Here is a 27,191-nt window from a genome sequence, read left to right on the forward strand (position 1 = left end):
AGGTTGTGGGCTGACATTCTATGAACCTGACATTTAGGTTTGGCTATAAGCTTCTAGCTCAATTTGGCCCTTAACTTTAGCAATGCCCTCTTTAAAGTCCAAATTGAATTTGTCTTGACATAATTTAGCTTCATTGTTATCTTACTAAAAACATGATAGCTGGAGAAGACTAGGCACAGCTGGAGTAATGAACCTTGTCAGATCTCACTAGGCTCTTTTGTAAATGGGTAGAAATAAAGTTAATTCTAAGATACACCTATTTTAATAGTAATTTATGCCATCATAGAATCAAAAAGATCACAATGAAGGATAAGTTAATTTGCAATATGTGTCAATATTCACCAAAATAAGGCAACAAAAACTGGTAAGAGTTATTGCAAAATGTGTAGCAGTGAATCTGACCTCTCCTATATAATTTCTAAACATAAGTAATTTACTACAATGGGAGTCTATTTCTATCTAACAAAGGGGTTAATCTGGAACTAATGTGGTCCATTCCTGCAGATCATCTACACAAAACTACAAAAAAAATCTACTTTGGGTTGTGAAGGAAGCATTGTGCAACTGAGGACAGATATCTCATGCAGAATTGTGGGAAGAAATGCTTCATGGGAACAGGGTGGGAGGATCTGAAGTCAAGACATAATACCTTTTTTCACATATCCTTATATCTCCAACTACAAAAAGTCATTCTTTCAGAAATTAACACATTCAACTATTAAGATTGATTTAGAATATTCTAATTAGGATTAAGGGACTAGTCTACTTCATCATTTAAAACTGATAGGAAAAAATGTACGAACACTATGCACCCATGTGTTAACCCATCAATGAAAAAATATTCCCTTTATGGTAGCCTTCTGGACTGGGAGTGATTACTAATGTGGTAGGTCTTGACTGTCTTAATGATGGTACTGCCTCATTATCTTATCTATAACGATCATCTTTTAGCTACCGTCACAGATGGTCAGAGAGGCCTTTTAAGACTGAATAGCTACCATATGTCAGTCCAAGTGCACTTTGGTTTTCACTGCAGGAAAGAGTATACAAGAATTTCACCTCTTGGGTAATTGCCCAGGAACACTTGGCGAAAGTGGTTCAGGAATTCCTAATTAATTTAACAGCAGTATGTGCTAATGCTATGGACACTGACCTATAAGATGAAGCTCAGTTGCTGGTCACCCAGTGTGGTGTAAGCCATGCAATGTACTACTCAAACCAGATAATGCGATAAAACTAGGCAATGATACAAGCCTCATAGCTTGTACACTTCTTCTGACATAATGCTTGGACACACTGGACATGTTGCAATGTTTATATTCAGGTTGAAAACCAGATTTTTAAGCCAAAGAAGCTCTCCTAATGTCTTTTCCTTGTGCAAGTATATTTTACTTTCTTTGGAGCCTGTTCTCTCAGGGAGTCTATGATGCTAGAGACAGTGAACAGACTAAAAAAGTGCCATGAAAGTATCACAGACACAACTGAAGACCAGCTCCACTAGTCTTAATTAGCTGCTCATAATTCAGTGATCTTCTCTTTCCCTTTGCCCCCAACATGGAAATAATGAGTTCCTCCTTTCCTCTATGTGTTTTCCTTCATGGAATTCTCCACTACATGGGTGTGTCCCAAAGGTCAATTAATGAATACTTTTTTATGTCTAGAAATGAAAGGCCATGTGTATTCCTTTTTACAAAAATATGTTATTTATCTGATATAGCATAAAGCAGTCCTTTAATATTAAACCCCTCCTGCAATGTTCTAGGGACAGCCATCTGCTTCAGAGTCCAGTAAACACAATCCTAGCATCTCCCTCTCTGGAGAAAAGTTCACTAAGTGACAACCTTTTCTATTGCTGCTGTGACTGCCAATTATTCAAAGTCCAGCTAGTTTGTTGCTTTAAAAAATACATTCAGGTTTCGAATAAAATCTGGGAGGCAAACAGCTCCCAGTGCATAACTTTCCATTTAAACAAATTGACTGAATAGAAAAAGACATTACAGAGCAGTAATTGCTATCTTTGATATATGTATAGTGGCATATATCAACTGAGACTTAGTTCACAAGTAATGCTGGAATCAATGACATCTACTTCTGTTTTTTCAAATTGTAAGGGGAGGTTTAATATGAGATTTTCTGCAAAGTGCAGCTACACAGAGAAAATAAAGAAAGGTCAACCTATTAATGGAATCAACCAAAAAGCTCCCAAATTGATCTAGTTGTTTCCAGAGCTTGGGAATAGGAGATTGTGTATTAGCATATTGCCATCACACCGTTAAGGAAAGCTACTTAGTTATTGTTGAAATGTTGTAAAAAATACAATGAGAATTAATTTGTTATTTAATTCCCTAATTGTTAAATGTAATGACAACATTTAAACATAGAGTCAGCCCTCCACATTCCTGGTGTTAGGCATGTAGGACCCCCATAACTGCTGAAAAATACGAATAAAAGCAACTGCTTTTTTATAGCTAAGACAACATCTATGTAGGCATATCCAGCATGATTCCAGAAGAGTTTATCATACTGTCATACACGAGCATCTAGAGATTCCTAGACAGAATATTTTGACCAAAACTGGAATAATCAAACCTGTAAAAAGTAAAGGGCCAACTGTACCAGTAAAATTAAGAATGGGGCAAAGTGATACAAAATGTTAACTCTACTGCTTCTTTTACAAATTAATAAATGTTTTCATTTTTAATTAATTATTTTCAAGCTCTAACTCCTTCCTGGGGAGGAAAAAATATTGCCAGGGTTCACTCAAATAAAACAAGGGAATGAGAGGTAGTTCAAAAATATTCTGGACTTACCAAAAGTTGTTCCAGCTTCTGGTCGGCTAACTGAAGACACAATGACAAAGCCAAAGCCTTCATTTTCTCCCCGGCGTATTTCCACGTCATAGGGTTGCACCACGGTGCTGACTACGCCACTGCCACCACCTCCTCCGCTACCAATCCCACTGGTACTGCCACTACCCGAACTGACTGTGTTGAGGGAGTTTTGGCTGCCCTGTGGAGTGCGCTTCTCCTCTGTCAGAGAAGCAGGCTGGTTGCTGCTGTGATGAGATGAAGCTGGGGATGGCACCTCGTTCTCTGCTTTTGGAACTGTTTGAGAAAGATGTAACTCCTAGTTAAGAACATTCTCTTGACCTCATACTTTCAATATTATTACAGAAATGACTGGAGATGAATTATTAAAATAATCGCACTTTCCACCAACAAAACAAGGGATATTTTCTCATTAATATATCCTATAAACCACCTTTTCCCGACTAGATTTCCCCAAATGTTCCAGCATAGCCTGTTCAATGAAGACACCCATGTTGCATAATTTTCTCACAGGAAGACACATTTGGTAACATTTTTCATGAAATCTCAGCATGGAATTATAACTTTTCTCTCCCCCCCCCCCCCCACCCCAACTCCCATAGTTGATTTCAAGATGGTTTAATGTGCAATTTGTGTGTGTACGCATATTTTGTTGTGTACGTTCTATCTTGTGTTTTTATATAATTAATTTCAGCATCTCCTACCTTTCTGTAATCACTGCAGCTGTCCCTCCACATTAGCAGTTTTTCTTCCGTGGCTTTGATTATTCAAATATTTTATTTAAAATGTTTTTAATCCTCCAGTATGACTCTATGGTCAACTTCCTCCAGTAATGCTGGAGTACCTGGAGATTTCTAGAGAGAGCAACTCTCCAGGATCTCTGGGTTTGTCAATGTGATTTTTATTGTCAATTTCCAGTAGAAGTTGACCATAGAGATGTGCTGGAAGACTGCAATTTTTCATTTTCACAGGTGTCCTGTGCCACTAACCCCATTGATGTGGTAAGCTGGCTTTACTACTACTACTACTACTACTACTACTACTACTAATAATAATAATAATAATAATTATTATTATTATTATTATTATTATTTCTACTCTGCCACCATCTCCCCGAAGGGACTCAGGGTGGCCCACAAAAGCACTCTAGGATGCAACACATAACAATAGAAATACATAAGCATAAATACAGTACAATATAAATTTAAACAAATGCAAGAGAACAGACAACATCATAAAATGATAAATGCAGTAACACCTATGAATAGACTGGGCACTGCGAGAGTAACAAATATTTCTTACATGAAGCCACAGTGGACTACTCAGGGTCGAAAGCCCATTAAAAACATGATGTTTTTAGGTTAGACCAAAAAGTTTGCAGAGTGGGGGCTAACCTAATCTCTCTGGGGGGGGGGCATTCCAGAGCTGGGGAGCCACCACCAAGAAGGCCCTTTCTCTCATCCCCACCCATTGTACCTGAGACAGTGGCGGGACTGAGAAAAAATCCTCCCTGTTGCTACTACCATTAGCTATCATCATAATGATAGACCTGTTAAAAGAGAAAACAGTGTATGGCCCATATTTTGGTGTAGATTGTCTTTCCATTCTGGGACACATTGTTGAATTAATATGAAATATGTTAAAATCAGAATGCAAGTTTGCCCCAGATTGACTTTTTTAAAAAAACAGTAAACTGTATACCTGCTTCGTTCTGCTTATTTATTTATTTATTTATTTATTTAAAACTTTTATATCCCAATCTTGTCAACCTCCATAGAGGGACTCAAAACTGTGCAACAAAAACAAACACATTGAATTTTGCATTACATTCCAACAGGGTTAAGAAACCTTTAGTCAACCCAATGTTTTACACTAAAATCACCACAACCCCCTACTAATAACAATTTTCTCTGGGATTTCAAAGTCTGAAACATCTGGAGGGCAAAGTCCCCCCACCTCTGATTTTAAAGATTTTTATAGTTGATATACTATAGATATTTTGTGGAGAAAAGATGATAAACACAGAGAAAAAAATCTTGGCATGACCAGGGATATGTCTTTAAGAAATTACTGATGTACTCCTCGCAAATCTGGAATTTCAAACCTGTTTTCACCCCTTGTCATCTCTTGTGCAGATGGACATGAGCATGAACTCAGTGTGATCCACTCAATCAGACTTTTTGATACAGAGTTGTGGTGTGCCATGTTGAACCGGACATCCTACAGTTTTTAAAGGCATTTCCTGTACTTTGGTTTACCATTGCAGCCCCATAAACAGTTATTAAAAAAAGAGCTGTATACCAGATGGGAAGATGATAAACAAGAAGGATTGAATCTGTTACCTCCATGCCAGGCAACACTTCAGAAGAATCTGCTGGAAACAGATTGCTGGACAAATGAAATTTGTTCTGCCATAGGCTAGCAATTTTTCACATTAGAACCTTAACATGCTGCTAACTAATATGGTCCCTCTACATAAATAGTATTGTAAAGAAATCCTTCAGAACCCATTTAATTTCACAGTATTTTTTATTCTGGCCCAGCAAGAAAACAGCTTCTTGAAATGGAAATAATATGTAATAGGGAAAGTCATAATGTACCTTAGAAAGAAGCTGCATAACCTCTTTAATAATCAAAAGTCTACTTTTCAGCTAGAAAGATTTGGCTATTTATTCCATGCCTGGGAAGCTTTAGCAACAACAACAATGAAGATGGGAGGGAGGGAGCCTGAAAGTGTATATTGTTAAGATTTTTTTGAAGGAATTGAGTCTTTTGATCTTTAGAAAGTAGTTCACTTTCATCCCGAGGAGGAGTAAAAATAAAACATTCAAACAGTCACATTGCAACCTACCTGTGTACACCACTTTGCGCCTGACTGTTAAATTGACATGGCCTTGCTTTGCAGCCTGTTGCATAAGTTGGACTACCAGCTGGTGAGATTTCCCAACAACTGGCGTTCCATCTACACAGATTAATTCATCTCCAGATCGTAAGCGACCATCTGCATCTGCAGCACCCAGTGGCACAATGTGACCAATGTAAATCTGTGAAAATATATATATGGATAAGAAGAACTGATTATAGGAGTTGTAGAGGAGTCCAGTCTAAGACGCAATGCTCAAAGTGTGATTATATACTGGAGTAGGTTAATGGTGCCTTACAGATGTTTTGGTCTAATTCCTATAGTCCCCGACCATTAGCTATGACAGCTGGGACATATGAGATTTGCAGCCCAAGATATCTAGAAAGTACAGTATTTCTACTTGGAACTCTTACACAAACAATGTCTAACCAACTGGACTATGTAATCAGTTCTCAAGTGACTTCAGCTATTTCCCCTGTGGGTCATGTCATGTGCATTTAAATGACGAAGAAAGGTTTTAGAAAATCAGATCCAAAGAATATCAGAAAGTTACACAAAAAAGATAGCAGGAAGGGCTTATATAATTGCAATTTTACACCTAATACCAAATGCTAGTCTGGGAGGAAGGTGAGATATAAACTAATGTCTTGGAAAATTAACTGTATCTTGAACAATGAAAGGAAAGTGCATGCATTGAGCTTCTCCAGTATAGTATTTTCTGAGTTCTTCACCTACTTAAATTGTACTACTGAGATGTTATGCATAGATGTTGATATCTAGATCTATCTCAAAGAGCTTGGGAAATTATTTTAAGAAAAATAGACACAAATAGAAGTTGACCATTGGTAGGATGACCTACAACATCACTCTACTATTGTTCAGTAATGGATGGCTTCAATATGTCATATTCACTCTTCCTAAAATTATCTTTCAAAGCTATATTCTGACTCACATGTGGGTGGACAGGATCCATGGAATGGACTAGAATATCGACAGCTCTGCACATCTTACAGGATTCACAACATGAATCCTCCCCATCCTATCACCAACCTAGAGCAAGAATTTCTCAGAAGAGGCCGTGAAGACTTCCTCTCTCAGAAGCTACTGATGACAGCAACACATAGGCAAGATATTAGAAGAGGGGCAGGCAAAGCACAGGCAAAGCATAGCCTTCTAAGGACATCTAAGGACTCCATAGCAAGAATTTAATGTTTTGAAAGTAGTGATTTTTTTTTTGAATTCCACAATTCCTCAAAATCCTTTACAAAGTTTCAACTTAAAGGATCCCACACAGAAGAAAATATTGCTATGTTAGACATACTCAGGACAAGAATGTTCATACATTTTACATTCAAAACCAAAACTACTGTCAAATAATCAATACAGTGCTGTATAACTTTGTCCAAGGAAGTTGCTGATTTGTGTCTTCAAAGCATGTCTGACATGGAGATATTTAGATGCCATGGTGTCTTCCTGGCAAGATTTATTCAGAGAGCTTTGACACTATCTCTCCAAGGCCCAAGGTCACCCAGTGGCTTAGCAGGGTTTTGAATCCTGATGTCCCAAAGTCTTAGCATTACACGCTATTCATTTGGCTCTTGCCCAGGAAGGACCACTCCAAAAATTGGACAGAGTACTACGAATCATGATCCAAATTTTTAAGGATACTGTGTTGATATTGTTAGCAACTCTAACTAAACTAAACTAAGTGTCCCCAGGGATCCAAAGTACTTTTGACCAATTGTTAGCTAAAGCCTTAGGAGGTAAAAACTAATCTGGGCATACTCTTTGGTATCCCCAGGCTAGGTTTACTGCCCTTGAAAATAACTTGGAATCTTTTAGTGTAAAACAACAACCACAAGGTTGATGTAAAAATATTGTGGGGGGGGGGGGGGGACGGGACCATGGCCACATCTGGAAGAAATGGAGAGAAGGTTGGATATAAAAGTAATGAAAATACCAACCAACAAACTACATTTCCCCCCAAACCGCATCACTACATTTTGAACACATAGCACAGATCTGTGTTTGAGTTTCTGTCAATGTTTCATTTTTATAATAATAATAAAACTTTATTTATAACCCGCCCTATCTCCCCGGGAGGGACTTGGGACGGTTTCCAACAAAAGATGGCAAACATTCAATGCCATAATAAACAATACAAACAAAACAAATCAAATCAAATTTATTTAAACACTGTATTTATTAACTGTTATTAATATCACTATGAGATCTATCTTTAAAAAGCTTTATTTTTAATGGAGTAAGAAACTGGAAAAGTTTAGACCTCTGTTTTTTTACCCATGATTTTGTCATTCCTCCTCTAGTTAACATCACATCCAATTTCTTACAGAATTCTGTTGAATGAGTCTGTATATATACAGCTCAGGGACTGGTAATGAGATCAGAAGTCTTGGCTTGAGTGTGACCTAAATCAACAGCAGACCAGAGTTGCTAACATCTGTTTGACGTTCTGGTCAGTAGCTGCTACAAAACAGCTCAAGGGGCTAAGCCAGTTGCTGGTAGAAACAGTCATTTCTCATGTGAATACAGATCAACATTCTTAGCAACCCTAACTATTTAGCATATAGCTGGACATACCATTTTATTTTTAGTTCAAGAGTTGCACATGACACTAAACATAGATATAAAAATGAATAAATATAATGTTGAATCTAAAAAGAGGAATCAAGTATGACATTTTAAAATACTTACAGGCTCTCCTGGCTCATTTCCACCAAGAATCCTAAATCCAAACCCAGTTTCCTTTCTCCATAGAAAGATATCCTGCTCTTGATAATCTGGAACTGCAAATAAAATAAAATAAAATAAAATTTGGACATATTACTTAATAATAGCTGGGTACACAAAGGTTGGAATGTTTTGCACTTCGGATTATAAAACGTGTACACATTGTGGCATTACTTTTTTTTAAGACAGCTGTTTCGTTTACAGTGAATGGAAACATACAACATAATGTGTAAGGAATTATGTAGGGCACAGTATCTTAAAATGGTACATCCTCTGGGATTGTCTGGACGATGCTATTATGGGCAGCCTTGAAATTAAGGCCAAATAATTGCATTTGTTGCTAAGAGGAAAAAATTATTTTATTTCAATCTAAACAGTTCATTTCCTATTGTGTTTCAAACATACCACATAAATGGTCATGTCAGAATGGTGTCTTTGTTAGTAGCACAGCATAAGCTGTACTACGAGCATTTCCAAGTGTTAATGCATTGCCATTCTGGCACATATATTCAAAGGCTGCAAATTTATTGTATGGTAGATTTAAAGGGAAATGGCAGTCTATACAATATGGATCCTGCCCCCACAGTCTACATGTGCCAGAAATTCAAGGTATTTAAACTCATGAGTCATTGTGCCCTTTCTACAGCAACCAGAGAGCACTGCAGTGCCCACACAATCTTTCTTACAGTCGGAAAGACAATCTAATAGTTTGAGACATTTGTTTTGTTCTGACACCACTTCTAATTTAACTCATAGAGGAGACTTTCTCTCTTTGAGGAGTTGCAGTAACACTGCACTCTGTGCCTTCGATATAATATTCTTATCAGTTTGGAAAGGTATCCATGAAATACCTAGCAAATTTTGTTGTCCTTTTAAAGGAATGTGGCTCTTTCAGATGAGAAGACGAACAAACATAGAAATGTCTAACCTACACATTTCTCTGCAAGAGAGGGGCACAGCAAGAGAAGTTATCAAACTACTTGGGAAACAGAATTCTATGAAAGAACAAATCTCCTGAATCCATGTATCTTGGGTCACTACTGGCCAGCATTAGTGCAAGCAATTTTCCATCTGTATGTTTTCTTTTCTTTTATTTCATTTTTGTTAATGGATGTTAGTGAACTTTACTTTTTAGAGCTTTTTAAAAGGACTGTGATTAACCTAGCAGATTCTCAATAATATTTCATTTGGCTTTTTTTTTCCTAAAGACGACAACCATTTGTGAATTAAATGTTTGCTTATTGCTGCAAAATTAGAAGTCAGAGGCCTTCACCTCACTAATAAATTCAAAGTCCTTTTTGGAAATCATGAGTAAACAGATTTTGTCATTAGGCAAATGAAGATCTAGAAAAGAATATAACTCCATTAGTAACAGAGCACTGTTGATTTTCTTTTCATAAGATGACAGAGAGGAGAACAAACTAGAAGCTCTGTGCTAAAATTATTATTGTAATAATTAACATCTGCAGAGCATTTTGCCCTTATTGTCAGCATCATTCCTACTGACTGTACTATAAATAGATAGAGCTATTGGGCATAAGTCTTTAAAAACCCTTTCTCGCACAAGCTCAGTCATGCCTCTCCTGTATCATCACATTAATGCTAATAGTTGCATTGCATCTCTGCACAAATATTCACCTTCAAACACATTCAGGATGAAATAGTAGACTCCTAGGATGGCTGAAACGTTTGCCTATAATACTTTACATGTGCTCTTTTTAGCTTTTCTGCAGCTGGTTGTTTGCTATTGCTTTTCTTTCTTTATTTTCCCTCTTACCTATCAAATTGGGGAGCAAGTAATAAAAGTGCTACTATCCCCATGACACAAAGCTCCTCTGATTTAGCTGTATAATTATATACTTCAATGTGAAGGTGCTGATTCCAGGTTACCCCCAAATGTCCAACACTTTTACTGCTGGTTGTAACTCATCCTTCTGCCCGCTAGTATTTCTCAAGTATCTGTATGGGACATATTTGTATGGCTAAAATAATCTGGTAAGCATTTCATAGAAGTAATAAGAGAATTACTACATGTTATTTTTTTCTCCACAAGGTGATTTTATTGGGAAATGTTCATGAGCCATATACAAACCAAAAATATTTGAGACATGGCCACATTAGTTTGGATCTGTATGCAAAGGGATATTGTAGCACTTTTGAGACTGAGAGAAAGCAGCTAGTATCATAAGATTTTTGAGACTTCAGGTGCCTGGAGTGAAGGAGCAGACCTTTATAGCTATGAATGAGCAGGTTGTTTGTGTGAATAGCAATACAAATGCAAATCATCAGGGTCTGGTGATGAGGTGACAAGTATTAATGATAGTTATTGGGGGACAAAGGCAGGAGGAAATATGTTAACCAAAGCCAAGGTGAATAGATAACCATATGAATGGCGGAGGCAATTATTAGAATGAAGTGGCTGGGTACCAGAAAGGATATGGGATAAACTGGCCAAGAAGACCCTCATGAGACTGGGGCAATAACTATATGTGTAGTGTGCCAAGAAACCATTGCCTCTATTCAACTCACTGTCAATGGACTGGAGTTTCTGGATATATAAAAAAGAACAGAATTTGAATACGGTATATTCTAGACACTTTTTGAATTTGATGAAGTAGACTTAAATCTACAGAAGCTTATGCAACCAACTTTTTCTCAAAAGTGGTACAGGATCCTTTTGCATATATATATATAGTGAATGGAAAATTTCATCTTCAGACTCTGGACTGGATTGAATTAATACATGATTTGTTTAAAACTTAATCATTCAAAGGAGAAAATGAATATGGATTTTTATCAGATGACAATAGCAAAAAATAAAGTAAAAATGTACCCTTTCCGTGCTTACAGAAAAGGACTGTATGAAACATGTCCTTCTGTGAGGTTCACCTTTTATCGATCTTTCAATCCACCCCATCAAAGCTTTGGAACTTACTTCAGCATTAAATGCATTTTTATAACAGTATGTATGACATATTGCCTCTGAGAGATAATGTCTTGGCCTTAATTTGTTCTAGAAATGAGGCTTTGTCCTGGGGCCAGACTCAACAATTCATCTACTGCAGTTCATCAACCAATGAAACATCCAGATAAGTCAACTGATAATTAATATTTCAGATGCAATTAACAAAGGCAATTAAGAAAATGTGTTTTTATGCTTGTTTTATTCATACTGTAATTAAATATGCAAAATTGATCACACCTATTAAATAATATCAGAGAACTGCAGGTTCATTTAGTATTTATTAGGTTAGCTATTGCAGCATTTTAACGGATAGTACGATATATTGAAAACTTTCCCATGAAGTATAAATGTCAACAAGAAAGGCATTCTTTAGTAGAACAAATATCAGTATCTTGTATTTAAAACAACTGCTTATATTTATTTATCATTATCATTTATGTCAAGTCTCATAAAACTGTTTAATATCTATTTTACATACAAGTGGATAAATCTGTGTTAAGAGTGCTTGAAACCAATCAGTTTTTTAGACTTCAAATATCTCACATGTGAGTTCAAGTTGTAGTTTGTTAAGTGAGGACCTGATACCTATCAATGATCCTGCAACAATTAGCGTACAGTGTTAGATTGAGGGGAGTAATAATCCCACTATATTCTGCTTTGGTCAGACCTCACCTGGAATACTGTGTCCAGTTCTAGGGACCACAATTTAAGAAGGATATTACAAGCGAGAACATGTCCAAATAAGAGCGAATGAAATGATCAAAGGTTTGGAAACCAAGTTCTACAAGGAGCGGCTTTGGGAGCTCAGTCTCTTTAGCTTGGTGAAAATAATGTTGAGGGGACATGATAACCATGTTTACAGATTTGAAAAGATGTCACATTGAGGAGGGGGCAAACTTGATTTCTGCTGCCCTAGAGACTAGGACACAGACCTATGGATTCAAATGGCAGGTAAAGAGATTCTATCTAAACATTCGGAAGAACCCCCTGATGATAAAATTTGTTCAGCAGTGAAATGTGCTGCCTCCTTGGAGTGTGGTGGACCTTCCTTCTCTGGAAGTTTTTAAACAAAGGCTGGATTGCCATATGTCAGGAGTGGTTTGATTATATTTCCCTGCATAGCTGAGGATTGGACTAGATGGCCCTTGGAGTCTCTTCCAGCTCTATGATTCTGTGATTCTCTGATTCTGTGATTCTCTGATCCAGGAAAAGCCCAGATTAAAAAAACAAAACAAAATGGAGAAGAAATCAGTCAAGAGCACACATTTTCTGATGGATAGTGGTATACTGACTACTACCATTTAGCTGTGGAATCAGTGAATCAAAGGAAATGTGATTGATCACAATACCTATACAACTCTTTATCTTTTAACAAAAGGCTGAGATACAAATAGCTACCACACAAAAAGAGGGTAGATCAGGGATGTAGCCCTCCCAGTGTTGCTGGGCTGCAACAGTGAGGTATGGAGTGAATTGTAATGCAAAACATCTGGAGGGACACATCTTGTCCATCCCGGGACAAAAAGATTGAGGTATGCACCAAAAAAAAAAAAAAAAGGAAACAAAGATACTCCACCAACTCAGTTTATAACTCAGTACATTGCACTGATTCACCAACCATGCACCTGAACTTGAACATCTAACATCTTGGGATGATAAATATAGGACAGAGGTTATGGTTAGAATCACAATGAAGAACTCATCCAAATTGAAATTGTTTCCAAGAAGCACTAGCCACAGGGAGACAACTCAGATGCATTCTGCGTGTATGACAAGCTCATTCATAAAGATTCATAATTTGGAAACTTAGTGCTTAATACAGTTTGATCACCTTATGATTGAATATGACCAGTCTGAAGATCCAATCCATTTATGTGCACCACTGAAGATCTTTTCATTTTAACAGACATTTAATGATTCTCTGGTTGCAGAGTTTCTATTGTGTGTAGTGTATTTTTAACTTTTAACATGCTTTTAAAGATTTTAAAACAAAGAATACTGTATTAACATGACAACTTGTTTAATTTTGCTTTATTTTTTGGGGGGTGGTGGTGGTTTGTTTTATCTTGCATTAAAGGGGGGATATCTCGAAACCCATGATGAAAGACAGCTGGCACAGAAAAGTAAGTATAAATGATCAAAATGTAAAGTAAAATAAAGTATTTCTTTTATATACTGAGTTAGGTGGAAAAGTACCTACCAGTTAAGAAAAAAAGTGCAGGTTAGTACAGATATACCATGGGCCACCTTCCCGCTTGACCTACATGGATACCACAACCATCCCTTCAGCTTTCAATAGTTTTTTGTGTTGACACTCTTATGATTTGTATGTTGTTTGCATTTCCTCATTTGAATTCTGTTGATGTATTTTAGTCTTTCAACGTTTAGCAAAAATATTTTGTTCAGTCACAAAAAGGAGATTGAATACCTGTCTCTCTTTTCAGTATTTTCACCTTTAAAGCCAAGTTGCCACACTTTGTGATGTTGTGGCGTTGCCTCAGAAATATAATCAGCTTAAACAGCAAGTCCTCTAAATTCCATTTATTGTGGATTATATTACATAAAAAGGGCTATGCTGTCATCATCACTGAGCTTGCTGTTTATTCTCAGTTGAATTGGTCTGGCTGAGATTTCTACGTTACAACTGAATTTATTCAGATAGAAGTGCTAAATGGAACTATAAACTAAAAGAGCAGCAATGAAACAAGGCAAAAATGTGCTAGTTTCTATGTTTTACAGCCACTGATTTGTGTGTATATTTTGTATACATTATCATCTTAATTGACTGGTATTGAATTAGCTTCGGTACATTCAAAACCTACATGTATTAGTGCACTGAGCCATGGCTCAACCATTTTCCAAACACAATTACAGGCTAATAAGGTGAGATATATTATCAAAGAACATAATTGAAATCCAGTTGAGCCTTATCTGCTTGAAGGCCATCTGCTGAAACTGGTGACTTTGTCTTATAACAGCCTAATTTAAACAAAGCGAGAGGAACAGCATAACAATCTGTGAATGTTGCCACTGAATCCAACAGAAGGTAGATTATCTCCTCGGCTCCCCCTTGTCTTTTGGTAACAAAAGTGAAAGAAGGTAAAAGTTCTCTCCAATGCCTCATGCTGGAGGTCAGGTCAAACCGGTTAAGACCACACAGCTTGTCCGATAAAAGCAAAAGATCCTCTGCTGGGTACTCCAACATGGAACGTTTTTCCCTCAGCATCTTCTAGCATATTTCCATTTGTCAACTCTACAGTGCTCTGTTGACAAAGCTTTAGCTTTGGATTCTTCCTCAAACTCAAATCTATTGTGCAAGGATCTGGCATTGAACTGAAATGCCAGATCCTTGCACAATAGATTTGAGTTTATCTTGTTTTTAGTATTCATTCAACTAGAAAGGATTCACTGGACCTGTTCTTGAATAACACCCATTTCAAGGTTCTCACTCATAAAGAGTTTTCTTAAATGATAAAAGCAGCCTCACAGTACAGCTTGTTACATGTTGATTGCAGTTTACTATTCCACCATGTCTTTATTTCTGAGGACATGATTTGCTGCAGAGAAGATGACATTCTCAAGGTTAAGAAGCTTGTTCGGGGTTTTGTATGCTTAGCCACTTATTCCCCTTATATTAATGATTTATTCATTGATCCTTCTGCATTTCACAGAATCTCTTTCTGGATTTTTCTGTGTGATTGTTACAATCCATCTGCTGCTGTGAATTTTAATGTTAGGACACTTAATGGCTGCAACATTTAACGATAAACTTGCTTGGAAATAATTCAGTGAAAATCGAAAAAACAGCAGGGGTGACCCTAAGCCCTTATTTTCAGTGAGGGCTTCAGATCAATGCTGTAAGAAAGCATCACAGGGAAGCTTCTCACGCCTCCTCCTTTTCATTAAAGTTGGCATCACATAACATTGCATTTAGAATAAAAGCAGGTACTTTAAAGAGGACTCCAAGGCACAGTGAAACACAAACACGCACATGCACGACATGGACAAAACTGATGCAAAACTCTTTTTACAGCTTTCTGCATTGAGTGGCACCATTTTATGATTAACATTAGCATCTGGCCAAATGCTCAAACAAACATCTCCCCCAGTTACGACCAGCACAAATGGCTTCTCACATAGTTAAAAAGGCCATTAAATTGATAATGCAAAATGAGGTGGTCTTGTCGTCAGAAGGAAATAATATGGATCTTGTTGCATAGGGCAAGGGATCAGAATGTATCTGAAGCTTCCTCAGAGCATCCAGAGGAACTACCATGCAACAGGTGGCAAGAGTAGAAAACTAGCCATATGCAGAATTTTTTGAAAGGAGTTCCAAACTGCTTACAAATTATTCCTGATTTCAATATTTTTCCCACAGTAGGGTTTACTTTAAATTGCTGCTTTCATTAAATTGCACAACACTATTGGAAGACTAATGGCCACACTGCAAGGCTGCTTAATGTAATCATAAAACAGCGGAATCAAATTTGTCCTGATTAAAATAAAAGTATATTTGATTATTGTTCATTTCCCTCTCCTTTTTTTAAAAAAAGGAAGGATTTTGGTGTCTATTCTACAACAGCTTAAATCTTCATTCTGTCCACACTTTTTTCATGACAAAATTAACAATTCAAATACAAACTGATTTGAAGATAATGTAACTGACTCATTATGGCTGGTCCTTGAAGGACATCATTGCAACAACAATAAAAAGAGTTTTTCATAGTTAATGAGAAAGAATGACTACAGGTGAATACAGGTAAATATTAGGGTTTTTTTCTACTGACCAATATTCAGATAAAGCTTACAAAACAAATCCCAGAAGCTTGGAGTTTCCACCACCCTGATTTTGTTACTTGACATTGGAAAGCATTTTGGACTCCCATTACTCTTCATGCTCCATCCCCACCTCTCCCTTATGAATTGTCCCCAATCACAAACACCACCACAAGATGGACAACAAGACAAATAAAAAGTTCTCAGCTCAGCCTTACATTCTCCAAAATTCGTGGAATTGATTTCTCTCTCTCTTTCACCCTTGCTCAGTCCAGTCGCAGGCGAAGGAGACATAGCTGTGAATATTAATTTTAACATTTTGCAAAGCTTAATGTCTTTTTTTCCTTGTTGGTTCATTTCATCTTAGTGTTGACTGACAACAACTCTGATTCAGGTTTTATTCCTATTATCACAGAAATGTTTGCTGCTTCTAACAGATTAGAAGAGACCTACCTTTTTTGTCAGGTTTGTACTTACTGGCAATATCTGATGTGAAAACTAGTTTACTAAAATACAATATGCATCACTATAAATATGTCCAAATTGCATTTCATGGAGAAAACTTAATGAAATGTTGCTGTCGCCAAAGAGCTCACAGATGCTTGACAGCACACTTATCTACTGAATTAGACTGCAAAATCTATATACACAAGAAAATTACACTGAAAGCTTTTTAGTCAGATGGTGCTTTATGATGCTCTTTTAAAAATGAAAGGTAATCACACAAGCAGTAAGCAGGTGGGTAAAACTTTGTCTTGTGTTCTTTAAAACACTTCCTGTAACAAAGTAAGTGTGAAGGGAAGGTGATTCTCACATTATTTTTAGCAAAATCCAAAATACAGATTGTGGTAACGCCTTCAGAAAGCTAACCAAAAGCACAACCTAGTTTATTCAACTTTTGAAGCTTGCAAGCTTCTTTATCAGCCATGGATGTTAAAATATCATATTGGAAATGAAATGTGACTCTTGTGGGTCACAGAGCTGCATCTTCTTTGAGATGTTAAAGATGATGGTGGAAGGAAGTTTAATGCAGAGAAAGGCTACACCTCTTAATGGCATTTGCGGCATAAAAGCAAGGAAAGGCAGTAAACGCTACTCTCCATAGTTAGAAACTAAGGCAATTCCTTTGAGATCTAGCCCAGATCTTCCCTGTTATTTTAAACGTGTGTATTCATTCATGTGTATGAATTGTGAAACAAGTACCAAGTGTGGCTTTCACCCCAATATTACATGACACATAAATATTGCAGATTTCCCATTATGCAAATCAGCATTAAAATATACAACTGAAAGATGCACAAAATGTATAATTCTATCCTCACTTCCCATAAAGGCTTCTAAACTGTCAAATATGCATGCCTCCCCTTTTACACTTTCTTTTTCTGACTGAAATTTATATTATCTACTAAGCAATTCCACACTAAGCTTTTGAATCAGGAAGGACCTATTTTTAACTGCTTAAAAAAACTCATAACTACTGTATTCTGCCTTTGCAAACCAGGGCCTTTTTCCTAATAATCTGAAAATGCTGGATTTCTTTTAGCATGATAATATTGTCCACTTATTTTCAGTGAAAAAATTCCCTGTCCAGTCATGGCGACACTTGTGACCATAGTGAGTGATGCCAACTTTTCTTCCCTTGCCTCCATGCATCTGGGTGTATCAATTGCATCGTCTCCCACAAAAGTTTCTCAACACCTATAAGTAGATCAAATACTACTTATATTGTTTAAGTATTTATATTTTAAGTTGCACTTTATTTATTTAATCAATTTATATATTTCATTTGAGTCGCCTTAGGGCTGAGAATGGCGGTATACAAATGAAGTAAATAAATAAATAAATAAATTTGGTTATTTGACCTCATATTCCTGATGGATGGGGGACCTCAACAGCCCTGTTGACGTCTTGCAAATTCCAAGTAGTGGCTTTCTTTATTGAGTCAATCTACCTGATTGTGATTTTCCACTTTTCCCACTGGCTTCCACATTATTAAGCATTGTTGTCTTTTCCAATGAGTCAGGCAATCTTGTCATTATGCCCAAAATACAATAGTCTCAATTCAGACATTTTGCCAGTTCTCATATTTAAAACAAGCACATGGAGTCACAATGTCATAAAGAAAAATAAAGAGTAATTCCTACTTATTGGAGATTCCCTAATTAAAAAAAAAACCCATACTGACTATTTTTGTTATCAAGGCCACCTTGTTGATCGGAGGCTCCAGGATGGCACAGTATTCAGAAATCTACTTGGTCTAATAGATGTCATGTTAGTGGAGGGACATATATTTTACTTCCCAGAGTATATAAAATAATAATTCAATCTGCATCACTTGATCCTCTCAGCTCACAGATAGTAGTCTACCACAGTACTGGAAAATCCAACGTGTTTAATGAATAGGAAAGTACAATAAACTTAATTGAATGATTCTAAATAGATTTCTAGATCCCCCTTTAAAATATAATTAGAAAATCATCAATGCACACTAAATAGGCTGATCCTAAATTTTCTTTCACAGAGACATTCCTATACAGTACACTCCTGCAAATGGGACATATGTCCCTTCTCAATGGGTTTTCAATGTAAACAATAGTACACATGAAATTTTTAAGAGATGTAAGTAAGATTTTGGTATCTTGGAAGAAAAAGACCTTTTAGATATCTTACTCTGAGACATATAGAACTGAACAAGTGTAGCAAAGTCAGATTACCTGTCCGAATGCATCTCCCTTTATGAGCCAACAAGAGCTTTAAGATCAGCTGGGGAGGCTCTGCTCTCAGTCCCACCCTCTTCGTAAGCATAAATGGTGGGGATGAGAGTCAGGGTCTTCTAAGTGGTGGCCCCTCAGCTATGGAACTCCCTTCCCAGTGACATCAGGCAGGTCCCATCCCTCCTGGTCTTTAGAAAAAAGCTTATGATTTGGCTTTGTATGCAGGCATTTGGTGACTAGGGTATTATGGAATTAGATTTCAACAGCCTGAATAATTATTCTGGGTTTTGGAAAATGACTATGGATAAGTATGAGATCAAGACTCGACACTTTATATGGTTTTAATGTGTTTTATCATTTATGCTCATATTTAATTGCTCATACGTTTTAACTGTTTTTTATAGTTTGATGGTGTGTGTTTTATTGTTATGTCCATGCAACATTTAATTTTGCCGAAGTTAGTAAGCTGCCTTGAGTCACTGGGTGAGAAAGGTGGGGTGAAATGAAGTAAATCAATCAGCCAATCATTACATTAGTATATTTCCAGCAAGTTGCTAAAAACAATGGTTAAGATGCTATATTCTCTACTAACAGGAGCTTCCAAATACTCATCAAATTTGGGTGGTACAAGGTATTCAACTACCATGGACACTCTCTATGATGTTCTCACTGTGCAAGTTCTTTTTTTTCTGAAAAGCAGCTCTCAGTTTTAGAGTCCAGCAAGACCAGTTTAAAGGGCAGTAAACCTAACAGGACTTAACCTTTATTCTCAAGGTAAGACCACCATCAGATTGATCAATTTCTGGGGACCCAGTTGAACAAGAAAGCTCCAAGTCTCATATTTTGTTTTATATGGTTCAGTGTTTAGTCTTCCAGCTATAAATGTTTCATCCTATCCACTACCAGAATAATGTTTGTTTAAAGGCTGCCTGATCAAAATTTCCTAAGTTACACTGCATTCACATTTTCTAGTGATTTAATTATGGATGAAGAGATTGCTTCGTGTTCCTTTTATTTCATCTAATTTGCACACAACAAATCTATTGTGTGACTGAAAATAAAGGCCAAATATTTTTAAAAAATAACTGCAATATTTTAAAAGCTTTAGAAAGCTTCGGCCCTGTTCTCCCTTGCTTTTAATTAAAACACGGTTAAGCCCTTCAAAGGGGTCCATGTACACATCTGCAATTTAGATTAATTCATTTTCTCACTGCTGTTTTGACAGATGGCCATATGTAGTATATGACAGCTTTGCAAAGCATGCAGGCAGCAAAGCAACAGATTGTAGTGATCGTCAAGGAAATTTAAGATTAAAACAACAAAAAGAAAAAAAAACAGAAAAGGCACATTTTATATAATATATTTTTGAAAAAGAGGCCCTTTTTAAAGGAATAATGAACCTCTTTTTCATTGTCCTGAGTTCTCCCTATCTCCCTGAAAGATAAGGATATTTGAAAATAAGCCCATGTCCTCATTGGCAGACATGACACAGGTTTATAGTGGGCTATGCACACATACAAAAAAGAATTACTAAAAAACTAGTTGTAAAATAGACTTTCCTTGTTTTCTGAAGCTCCAAAATATCCCAGAACTTCAACTATCAAGGGCTGCAAACTAACTACATGTGTTCTTTAAGCAAAGTAAAGATCACTCTTATTCCCTTGAGTGATACAGTTTCCAATGTAAATGTACATTCGGCCACTTCTTTGTCATCAGTAATTTGGAACCTGGCTGTTTGCCTTTGGGATTTATTTTCAGAAAGTTAAGTTTTCAGAAAGTTAAGAGCTGTTCATCTGTGTAAGTTGCCCATTTCTTATAGCTATGTTGTTCTGAATTCTGTGGGTTTGAATGCAACACTTTATAAACACACCAAAAGGAGTCAACCTTTTGGGTTACCACTTGGCCTGGGGGGAAGGGGGGGAATGGGATGATGACACAGGGACAAGAGCACCCCTTCTCATGTCGGTGCTGAGCACCAGAGGGGCACAGCCTCCCTGTAATAAACAAGATCCTATGAAATAACATCATCCAGAGTGGGAGAGGCAGGGACTACAAGGTTAAGAAATGCTGATAATGCAAGATTGTAATACTTCTTGTCATTGGAATCAGCTGGGACTGTGCATGTGCTCAGCTACTGCCTGGATGTTATAATGGGCTGGATGATGGCCAATAAACTAAAGCTGTGTTTTGATAAGATGGAGACTGGTCGTTCCTGAATCCAGGAACTGTGTAAGCAATCTGCCCTGGATATGACAGCACTTCTCCTGAAGTGCAGTTCTATTTTATTTATTTAATATAGAGTTTATACTTCTCCCAGTACAGGACCCAAGGTGTACTGCTTGGAAGTATTCCTAGGACCAACTCTGTCCCTGGAGCCCCAAGTAGACTCCATGGCTCATGAGTGCTTGGGACCAGTTTGAACTGGTCTTTTATCTACATCCTTTCCTGGACAGGAATAGCCCTCCCTTATAGTTAGACTCCTGCAATGCACCTTGAAGAAGACTTGGCAACTGTAGCTGGAGCAAAGTGCATTATTTAGATTGCTGAGAGGAACAGCTTGTACATATCAAAAAACACTGGTTCTTAGAAACTGCACTGGTTGCTGAAACATTTCCAGTTTAAATTCAGTGCTAAATTTAAAGTGCACAATGGTAGCTGCAGCACAATGGCTGAAGAATACCCTCTCCCTTTGGAGATCTGATTGGCATTGACATTAGTCTCATTTTGGCAATAAATTAAAACCCAACTTTTTATCAAAGAAATTGCCACTCTAATGACTTTACCCAAGGCAGTCATTAGGCTGCAATACATGGTTTTATATAGTTTGAAATTCAACTTTTTAAACTATGCCATTCTATAATAAGTTTTCAGAATGTTTAAGTTATTTTTGTTACTTTAAATTTCACTGTGTTGTTTTATATTTCAAATTGTTAACTGATTTCATTTGCAAGCCATTATTATGGTAAATACTGGTCAAGGTGATGAAGCTACTTATTGACAATTAGTTGTTTGACTCCACATCCTCTCAAACTAACCACTGGCAAGGTCCAAGTGATCCTGAATTTGATGACATTTGCAGGCTCTTTGTTAATACACATGGGGATGGGGCTGTATTATATATCTATGCATATCTATAATGCCAGCTAATGCCTTCTGGAGCCAAGATGATAAAATTCATACTTATTTCTGCAAGGGCAGCCAGTGGATTCTTATCCCCTATTTTTATTGGTGGTGCTTGCTCTGTAACAGGATGCATTAGTAGGTTTATTGGGGTCAAATATAATATACAGGCTCAAATAAATACAGCGTGTCTTCTTGCTCTCTTTTCTGGCTGCTCTGCAACAGGAGATGACTCTATTGTGTGTTGTATTTTTCTTTGTTTACCTGGCTGTAAACCACTGGGTAATTTTACTTAATTCTCTGCTTAAATGTTAAGCATTATTACTATTGCTGCCGTATTGCAAAGCTTTGGTCACTTTGGTAGATGACCTACACAGAACTGAGCAGGAGGAATGCGTTCTTATCTGCTGAGCCTCTTGATGGCTTTCAATACCATTAACCATGGTATTTTTCTGGGCCATGCTGCAAGGTTTAGACCTCGAGACACTGCTTTTGTAGTGATTTTGGTCCTTCCTGGAAGGATGAACTCAAAATGTGGTGCTGGGAGACTCTTGTTTGATGCTGTACCCATTAGGCTTGCCTAAATCCACATTGTATTATTTAATTGTATTTTAGTTTTTGCATTCACTTTGTTTTAACTTCTGACCAAAATTTTGATTGTTAGCTGCCTTGAGTCCCCGTGAGGAGAAAGGTGGGGTATATATAAAGTAGATAAAATAAATACATGTAGAGCTCAGTCCTGTCATCCATGCTGTTTGACATATATATGAAACTACTGGTGAAGGTCATTGGATTTTTGGGATTCAGTATTACAAATATACTTAAGGCACCCAAATCTATCCCTCTTTTCCATCAGATTCCAGAAAAGCTGTCTCAGGACTGGACTGCTGTTCAGTAATGGACTGAATGAGGGCAAACAAATTGGAACTTATTCTAGAGGTGATCCTGATCAGTCAAAAGGCAGAACAGGGAATAGGGATTCAGCCATTGTTAAATGGGGTTACACTCCTCTTGAAACCTCAGGCTCTTGGCTTGTGTGTTCTTATATGATCTCATCAGACAGAGTTTCTTCCCCCCCTTTTTAGCATGTGGCTGGCATGGAGTCTGCCGGAGCCCATCATGTGACACAGGGCTACTTCCATCGGGGCTCTGTCCTGGCAACGTGCTAAAAGGGAGCCCTAAGGATACAGATGACTTTTCTTATTCTCATTGAAGAAGGCAGGGATAGAATGGGAAGAAGTCAGAGACAGCAGGAAACATCGTGGAATGGCAGCCCATGACCAACCATGATAAGGGGACGAAGCTGGCCACTGCCCCACAATTTCGCATGCTATCCCCAGGCTTCTGGACCTCCATGTGATGAGGTCCTTGGATGTGATGCCTGGTTTCAATGGTGGCTAGGAGTGCATTTCCACAGTTAGACTAGTAGGTCAACTGCACTCCGAAAAGTCAGATCCAGCTTTGGTCATCATCATCATCATCTTTATTTAAAACCCACCACCATTTCCCCAAAGAGGACTCAGGGCGGCTAACATGAGGCCAAGCCCAAAAATAACATAACATAATTAGACACAAAACAACAACAACAAAAAACCAAAAAAATCATAAAAATATATATGAAATAACAAATAAAATAAACAGGGTAACATAACATAGTATAATCAAACACACACATGCCTTGGTTACACCCCATTTGGACAAGTAAAACACATGCTATATGAGACTGTCTTTGGAAACTGTTCAGAGACTTCAGCACGTTTTAAATGTTCCAAGGCCCTTCCACACAGCCATATAACCCAGAATATCAAGGCAGAAAATCCCACAATATCTGCTTTGAACTGGGTTATCTGTCCTCACTGCCATTTATTAGTCCTCTGAGTCCTCACTGCCATATATTTCAGTTCAGAGCAGATAGTGCGGGATTTTATTCAGCTGTGTGGAATGGGGTTGCCTTTGAAGACTATTCGGAAACTAGTCCAATGATCAGCCGCCAGATTATCACTGGAGCGACATACAGGGAGCATACCACCCCCCTGCTAGGTCAGCTCCACTGGCTGCCAGGCCATTTTTTAGCACAATTCTAAAGCCCTATATGGTTCCAACCCAGTTTACTTGTCCGAACCTATCTCCCTCTACAATCCACCTTGGAGTTTATGATCATCAGGGGAGGCACTGCTCTCAATCCCGCCACGCTCGGAAGCATGGTTGGAGGGGACGAAAGACAGGGCCTTCTTGATGGTGGCCCCTCATCTATGGAACACACTCCCCAGTGAAATCAGGGTGACACCCTCTCTCCTTTCCTTTAGGAAAAAGTTCAAATCATGGCTTTGGGACCAAGCATTCGGGCAGCTGTCTGAACAGTAACTGCAATGACTCATGGCAATGAAAAATAGATAGACCTTGGACTGGAACTTTGGACTCTGAATTGGATTTTAGATTGGGCTTGGCTATGTTTTAATATTTTAAAGTTCTGATATTTTAATGTATATTTATAATTAATTGTCTATTTAGTGTTAATTTGCTTTATATTGTGACTGTTTGTTATTGCCATCATCTAATAGCTGCCAGTTATAAGCCACCCTGAATCCCCCCTCGTGGGGTTGAGAAGGACGGGATATAAATGTTTGAAATAATAAATAAATATAATGCAAATTCAAATATATTTTAAATAGTCAATGATGGAAATCGATTGTATGTTGGGCATAGGACCCAAAGCAAAGAATGTGACAGAATGAACTTCCTCATATTTCAGTGTTTAAAGCAATAGTCACCTATTAAGGAAACTGTACTGCATCTGTAGGGGGTTTAAGTTAATGACTTCTGAAGTACTTTCTAATTTTATGATTTTATAACTTTCTGAGGCTGATGCAATGTATTGATAAGTTCTGCTTCTGTTTTGCTGTACTATCTTGTTTTATTCTATATGTTTATGCTGTGTGTTTTCTGGGAACAAGGGGAAGAAAACCTGAAAGGAAAGGAAACTGGAGAGGTGAGCAGAGATGGTCATAGCACCAGAATGAAATCATGTGCTACTAGATAATAACAAGTAAACTCTCTTTTAACAACTATACAGCTTATCCCATTGGGAGTTTGGAAAGTTAACTGGAATCCATCTGGGGATAAATCCTACAACACCAACGGCTTCACTCAAAACAGTTCATGTTTACGAGGGAGTAATCTGAAGGAGTGCTTCAGCAGACTGCCTAGTACTTTAAGGAAAAAGTAGTGTGCTATTTTTGTTCTGCAGGATTAAGATATTGCCAGTATCCCTGCCTGAAATAAAGGACGGACTGCGAGTGAAAGTCGTTCCTGGGAAGATTGCCAGAAGGAAGGCATATGCAGACAGTGCTCTTCACCCTTAAGAGGATAGGGTCATTTGCCTCTGTAGAGTAAAGCTGCCTATCCCCCATTGCCAAGATGGATTTCAAACATCAGAACAGATTGTATTTATACATGTGGCTTACAAAGATGTTGCACTCAATAACCTAATATTGTAAGATGCACTTTGTTAAATGACTTATGCTGAATACTGGCTTGGAGGCTAAGACAGCAAAGGATCACATATATATGTCCTGTTGCCGGTGGCCCTTTAAAAGACTATCCAATTGCTAGTGCCAACTAGAGTAAGTCAACTGAATCAATGGTTGCTGACTAACCATTTAGTACTGTTTCAATAGACTTTCTTTATCTAGAAGTAGGAACCAAATTTAGACCTAACAAACTTATTATTACTAGAGCTCTGGTAGACAACAGCTCAGTTCGTCCGATGAACTGAAGCTTAGTTTTGGGGAAATTGACATTTATAAATGAAGTCATGTCTGTTTATGTGCTTTCAGGATTCCTGCCAATTTATGGTAAATCCATGAATTTTATAGGATGTTCTTAGGCAAAGAAAACTCAGAAACTGCCTTCCTCTGAAATCTAGCCTACAATACTCAGTAGTCTTTGGTGGTCTCCCTGATTAGTTGCCAAGATCAGATGGGACATGATGCCTTCAGGGTGTTTACATTAATATAATGAATGAGATGCCATTTAAGATTTGTCTACATAGGATCTGTAGGCTTGTTCTTAAAGTCAGTGACAGTGCGGCCTGAAAGGCTGACGTGATTTTTGAATATTGATTATTTTACAGTGCAATGCTCTTTCATTTCAAGCTGTCCTTTCTTTGAAAAGCTGTGCAAACTAAAGGCAAAGAATCATATGAAGAGAGACCAGATGTCATGCAATTGCTCATCAAGAGCAAGCTGGGAAGCAGACTGAGCAAGCATAAATCTCACCTGATCACAGTTTCTCTCATTTTATCAAGGTGTGCCATATTTCTGGTCCGACATACCTAAAGGCACCAGATCCCTTCTGATATTGGAAATCAGGAGCCCCTTCCACACAGCTTAATAAAAGCCCACATTATCTGCTTTGAATTGGGATATATGGACAGTGTGGACTCAGATAACCCACTTCAAAGCAGATATTGGGCCCTTCCACACAGCCCTATATCCCAGAATATCAAGGCAGGAAATCCCACATTATCTGAGTGTGGACTGATATAACCCAGTTCAAAGTGGATATTGTGGGATTTTCTGCCAGAATTAATCCAGTCTCTGCCTGATTTCGATGGGGAAGTTCTGGTTCCATCTGCCACTGTTAAAAGCCTTGGGGTTGTGTTGGACTCATTGCTGATGATGGAGGACCAGATTAAGTAAGTAAGCAGGCCTTTTTTCATCTTTGCCAGGCAAGGAAATTGGCATCCTACCTTTCGGTAGAAGCATTGGCAATGGTAATCCATGCAACAGTCACCACTAGGTTGGACTATTGCAATGCCTTATATGCCGGCCTTCCGAAGTCAACAACCCAGAAGATACGGATGGTCCAAAATGTGGTGGCCAGGCTGCTAGCGGGATCATCTATAAGATCCCATATTACACCGATTTTGCAACAACTGTATTGGCTACCAATAGAACATCGGATCTCTTACAAGATACTGATCCTGACATTTAGAGCTGAAAATGGCCAAGGACCTTTATATCTTAGGGACCGCCTCATTACTTTTTTCCATTAGTGGTTACCTAGATCCACCCAGGAAAATCTCCTATACATACCGGGCCCTAGGGAGGTACACCTGGAAGCTACAAGGCATAGAGCTTTTTCGACCTATGCTCCAGTTCTGTGGAACTCAT

The 27,191-nt window shown here is 37.8% G+C and overlaps 1 protein-coding gene across 15 annotated transcripts in view; it reads right to left on the reverse strand.

Moving 5' to 3' along the window:
* The window catches only part of MAGI1 (membrane associated guanylate kinase, WW and PDZ domain containing 1), a 595,596-nt gene that overhangs the window by 24,735 nt on the left and 543,670 nt on the right, over positions 1-27,191 (reverse strand). For 8 of the 15 annotated variants that reach the window (XM_067463460.1, XM_060766417.2, XM_060766416.2 and 5 more), the window contains 3 exons: positions 8,407-8,498; positions 5,680-5,872; positions 2,811-3,104 (listed from right to left, as the gene is read on the reverse strand). In XM_067463460.1, coding sequence (XP_067319561.1) covers positions 2,811-3,104; positions 5,680-5,872; positions 8,407-8,498 — 579 coding nt within the window. Of the gene's footprint in view, positions 1-2,810; positions 3,105-5,679; positions 5,873-8,406; positions 8,499-16,401; positions 16,480-27,191 lie in introns of all 15 variants that reach the window. The other 7 variants (XM_060766409.2, XM_067463455.1, XM_060766415.2 and 4 more) reach the window with 1 other exon arrangement.

Source organism: Anolis sagrei, chromosome 2 (assembly GCF_037176765.1).
Source record: "Anolis sagrei isolate rAnoSag1 chromosome 2, rAnoSag1.mat, whole genome shotgun sequence".
In the NCBI taxonomy this organism is placed as follows: Eukaryota; Metazoa; Chordata; class Lepidosauria; order Squamata; family Dactyloidae; genus Anolis; species Anolis sagrei.